Source organism: Liolophura sinensis, chromosome 1 (assembly GCF_032854445.1).
Source record: "Liolophura sinensis isolate JHLJ2023 chromosome 1, CUHK_Ljap_v2, whole genome shotgun sequence".
Lineage (NCBI taxonomy): Eukaryota > Metazoa > Mollusca > Polyplacophora > Chitonida > Chitonidae > Liolophura > Liolophura sinensis.
Genome location: NC_088295.1, coordinates 69,552,151 through 69,557,215, shown reverse-complemented (window position 1 = coordinate 69,557,215; position 5,065 = coordinate 69,552,151). Strand labels below are relative to the sequence as shown.

The following is a 5,065-nucleotide window of genomic DNA, read 5'->3' as shown; positions in this document are numbered from 1 at the left end:
GAAAGGACTGACAAAGTTTTGCAGTCAGAGCTCCTCATTATTGTTTTATGCTATAACATACTGATGAAAAGTCAGCAAGCATTTATTCCCACCTGTGGAATCTCACAATGGAATTCCTTGCAATAATATCAAAATATCAGGTTTTAAAAAGCAAATCACTGGTTCTAATCTGAAAAACAGAATCAAATTAAAGTGCCTCAGATCTTATTCAAGATTTCAAAATAATGGTAAATGTACAAAGACAGGATGAGTATGAATTTTAAAACTCATTACATCAGTCCGTCAGACTTTAACCATGTTTACCCAGATCATGTTACTAAGGCTGTTTTGGTATAGAGGGTATTATTAACAATCATACTGTACATCAACAGGGGCTACGAGCCGGCCCCAGGATCATGGAGCGATCTCAGACTTCTTTTCAAATCACTTTAAAATTGTTATTTCTGATGTAACAAGCTCAATATATTGCTTGACCACGTAAATTCTGGGTAAGTTATTGTACAACAAATTTCATCTAAAATAACAACAAGGAACATACCAAATTTACTGATTAAAATTTGGGCTTAAATCTAAAATCATTTCGTGATCCCGGGACCAGTTGTCGAGCCGAGTGCAGTCTCATTAACATAGGTCATCACACAAAATATCCTTGTCCACACAGTTAATAGTGTGCAGTCCCGTAGCGCATAACTCTACAGGTCATCATACAAATAACTTAGGCCTACCTGACCATAAGCATACAGGAAAATACCGGCACCTGTGCTATAGCGGTACACATGCTGAATGGTTCCTTTGATTAGACATTATAGATCACAACACTAATACACAGATTTTCTGACACAAAGTAAACAATCTGTAAAAAAATTCAAAGTATAACACATATTGCACAAAAAATCAAGTGAATTATGAGTGGAATGGCACGGTTCCATTTGTCATCATTGTATAATAATAAGATATATCCTTAAAAGAACAATGCTATAAGAGGCTCATAAAAAGCAATGGTTCTATGGAAATAACAACATCCTTTGATACCACTGACAGGCTTTACATAATACACAAGTAATTAATGTAACTTCTCCTCACCCCCACCTCCCCCCCCCCCCCCCAAAATTCATTGTGAGTCAATGTTCAGACGTGTCACTTTGCCATCATCAGGAGAGTGAGTCATTGCTTTGCGGTTCAGAGTTACACTATTACATATTACGTAATAACACTGTACTTTTCCTTACAGAAATCTTTTGCGAAAGAAAGAGATTAATTAAATATCAAGGAATGATCATATTATGCAATTGTTACAACTAAAACAAGAGGGCTTAATTATGCTAGTCTCTGTCAAGCCTGCTGCCTCCAAACTGTCACTGTAGCTTAAAAAATTAACATTTACATATGTATAATCAACAATTATGCAAATAACAATGCTCTATACATAAGCCAGCTGTCATGACTGCTGAGATGAAGGTTCCATGTAATGAACATTAACATAATACACAATACCGACTGAGCCGGGGTATATTTCTTCATGATCATTTTTCTTAATATCTTCCAAAAAACTGGCTGCATGAAAACTGAAGCCGTAATGCTGCTGAAGACACACTAATTACAAACTGTGCGCAATCAGCATGAATTTATTGTTCCACATGCTTGGTGCAGTTTGTTGTATTTCTCTACATGTGTATTAAAAACCCTTATATTGCATTTGACTTATTACTTCATACAAATATGCCTCGCTGGAGCTGAAATGCGCCTCACTGGAGCTGCAATGCATAACACAGTGCTTAACTTCTAACAGTTTCTGGAGTCATTACAAATACAAGAGACATCACTGTGTAGACATTTGAGACAAGCAACATATTGTGTAGACATTACAGAAATATGATAAATTATTGTATAGACATTACAGACATGTATATGTAAGATATTTTGTAGATATTACAAATGAATGATATGCCACTGTGTACACATTACAGATACCTGATATGTCATTACGCACACATTACAGACACAGAAGGCAACTTTGTGTACAAAGTGCAGACATCTGGCATATCATTATGTAGACACTACAGACATAGTAGACATCACTGAGTAGACATTAAATATGAATGATATGCCATTGTGCACACATTACAGATGCCTGATATGTCATTGTGCACACATTACAGACACAGGAGGCAGCTTCGTGTACAAAGTGCAGACATCTGGCATATCATTATGTAGACACTACCCACATAGTAGACATCACTGAATAGACATTACAGATGAATGATATGTCATTGTGCACACATTACAGACACAGGAGGCAACTTTGTGTACACACTGCAGAGATCTGGCATATCATTATGTAGACACTACAGACATAGTAGACCTCAATGAGTAGACATTACAGATAAAAGTACACCATTGTGTAGGTGTATAAAAACAAAGATAACATGTCAGTAGGATAAATGTACACATGTAGTACATTTATTCTTGTTTTGTTACCTGTACATACTATTAAAACAAATCAAATGCAGATTTACACAGTATCAATAGCTATCAAATACAAATGCAAAAAACACAGAAGAGAGGCAGAGACTCAATGTATTGGGGTCCAAGATGTGGTCCATTCACTCACAAGATCAAGATATTGTCACTGGTGAGAAATCTGACAATGCCTATATAAAGCACTGGAGACAATCATAAATGCAGGTGACATGTGGATTTTTGGTGTCAACTCCAAAACATTTTGTGACCTTTACACATTCCTAAAGAAGCCGATGTTCATACATGTTAAACAATATTCAATGTTAAAAGTTTCAACAAAGATCAATTTATATGTTAAATTCAAAAGAATACTTTTACTAAGTTTTATTTTTGAGAGAATATATAACATGATTTTTAAAAAAATTACCTCTTTTCTTTGATTTCAAGGGTGACTGAAGACTTGTTCACTAGTTGTAATCATAAGACTGCAGACTAAACACTCACACAAAACACAATGCAATGAACTCAGAAAACATGACAAGATCATTTACAATGCTTATGCCATAAAACTGAACCAACTCAGCAGTTTAGTGATTTTTGTTACTATCAGCTATACACAGAATGAGTAATGCCCCAAAACTCTACGATCCTTCAAAGTAAGCACTTCTCTTAAACTTGGCCCCATTCATTCATTTAAATTTCACATTTGATGACAAGTTTTGATGCTGGCACTCATTAAATCATTAGCCTACACTTACATGTAACAGCCTATTACACCTGTAAATTAATCCAGTGGCACATTTTATCAGCACTTTAACAAGCTTACACAACCATACATGTACAAGCAACTTCTATGTACACTAACCAGGCAATATGTACACTATGATAAAGCGGTGAGCTTTTCAGGTGTTATTTTATGTACACATACATGTATGTTGTGAATTAATGACACCTTCAAACCAACAATGCCAGCAAAGCTTAATGTACATTTACTTAGTGGCGGAGGACTAACTTTACACAAGCACACCAAGAGTGGGCTTCTATCATTCCATAAACTTTCATATGTGACCTTCAAACCAAAACTTTCTTCAATTAGTACAGTAGAACTCGCCAAAAGCAAACCACAAACAAACCATAACCAAACTATCAAAATCATCATCATATCAAACATCATCAAAATACACTCACCCTCTACCACAGTAGAGAAGAATCATATTCAGGTCATTTCCCAGTATGCAGGGCAGCACCACACATGGGACAATGTGTAATGCAATGGTGTTAATGTAGCATACAATGTACATGTGTACGAACCCCTTTAGCTTTTTAATCTTCATTATTCCTCGGTGGTAAAACCACAGCACAACGATACACAATACCACCGATAACTTCAGAATAACAGCTGACAAATCCTTATGAAATGAGCAAAGTATATCTTTGATCTATGACAGCCCTGTTTATGAGTTACTGGAAATGGGCCATACTACAACATGTATGTAGAAGGGGGTTACACAACACTTCAAGTTGCAGATGAGAATCCTAGCTGATCAGATCTGTGTTCCTGATACCTGGCCACCTCTCAGCACTTGGCCTCCCCATTCATGTCCAGGCTGCTTTCTTCCTGTATTGGGGCCATCCACTTCAGGTAGTCGGGCATCTTCTCCAGGCGTATGTGACAGCTGCTACAGGTGGCAAACTGCTCCAGTAGCTGTAGGATGCACTCATGATTTGGAGGCTGGTCAGGGCTGACGGTCCAGCATGCGCTCATCAGCTTGTATCTGTGGGATGAGGATGTAACAAGGTTGTAATACATGACTATAGGCCTGTTCGGCAGGATGATCCCAGTAACAGCATCATCTTGAACATTGTATAGTCATATTACTCAACTGAAATGTCATACAGAATTATATTTACGCATGCTAAACATATATTAGCATTTACCTAAACACTGTAAAATAACATCTGTTTTTAATGATACAATGCTTAGTTACACGGCTAGTACAATGATCTTTGAAACAAGTCATTTTTTATCTTATCTTATATACCTTATCTCATTTAATTCAGACAGGTGGAAATCGTGAGCAGACATGGGTCGGGTGGAAATCATGAGCAGACAAGGGTTGGCTTAGTGTGGTCTTAGTTACAAAATGGCAGATGAAAAGCAGTTGACTAGACTTCTAATTCACGTGCTGAAATTTCAAATCAGTGTGTTTTTCACTTTGCTTTGTAAATTACTGGATAACTGATCACTCGTGTGAGTCAGATGTAGCAAGTGAAAATATACACAAAATGGTGGCACTAGCTCTGACTTCATTAAACCAATCAAAATCATTGTGGAATATTCTAGTTTTCCACTACTGACTCCTACAATACATGTATCTCTGGAAATTCAGAGCGGTTAGGGTAATGTGCTGTGTTTACTAGGTAAATGTACATACATGTCATTACTGATGTGCACAGGTTGAGGCATACGATAGCCAGCCTGTACTTTCTCTGCCACTTCATGGGGGCCCATGTTGGGGTAAGGTGTCATTCCTGCACAGACAAAAGGGCACAGAAAATATTCTCCCAGAGAAAAATCAGACAAAGTCAGCAGTTGCATATGAAT

At 37.1% G+C, this 5,065-nt stretch overlaps 1 protein-coding gene across 1 annotated transcript in view; it reads right to left on the bottom strand.

The window, feature by feature from the left end:
• Nucleotides 1-1,121: 1,121 nt before the first annotated feature.
• Nucleotides 1,122-5,065, bottom strand: part of LOC135482293 (fibroblast growth factor receptor 4-like) — a 33,240-nt gene continuing 29,296 nt past the window's right edge. The window contains exons 15-16 of the mRNA XM_064762206.1: nucleotides 4,896-4,992; nucleotides 1,122-4,235 (exon numbers count right to left, since the gene is read on the bottom strand). Of these exons, the coding sequence (XP_064618276.1) occupies nucleotides 4,037-4,235; nucleotides 4,896-4,992 (296 nt within the window). The 3' untranslated portion in view covers nucleotides 1,122-4,036. The remainder of the gene's footprint in view (nucleotides 4,236-4,895; nucleotides 4,993-5,065) is intronic.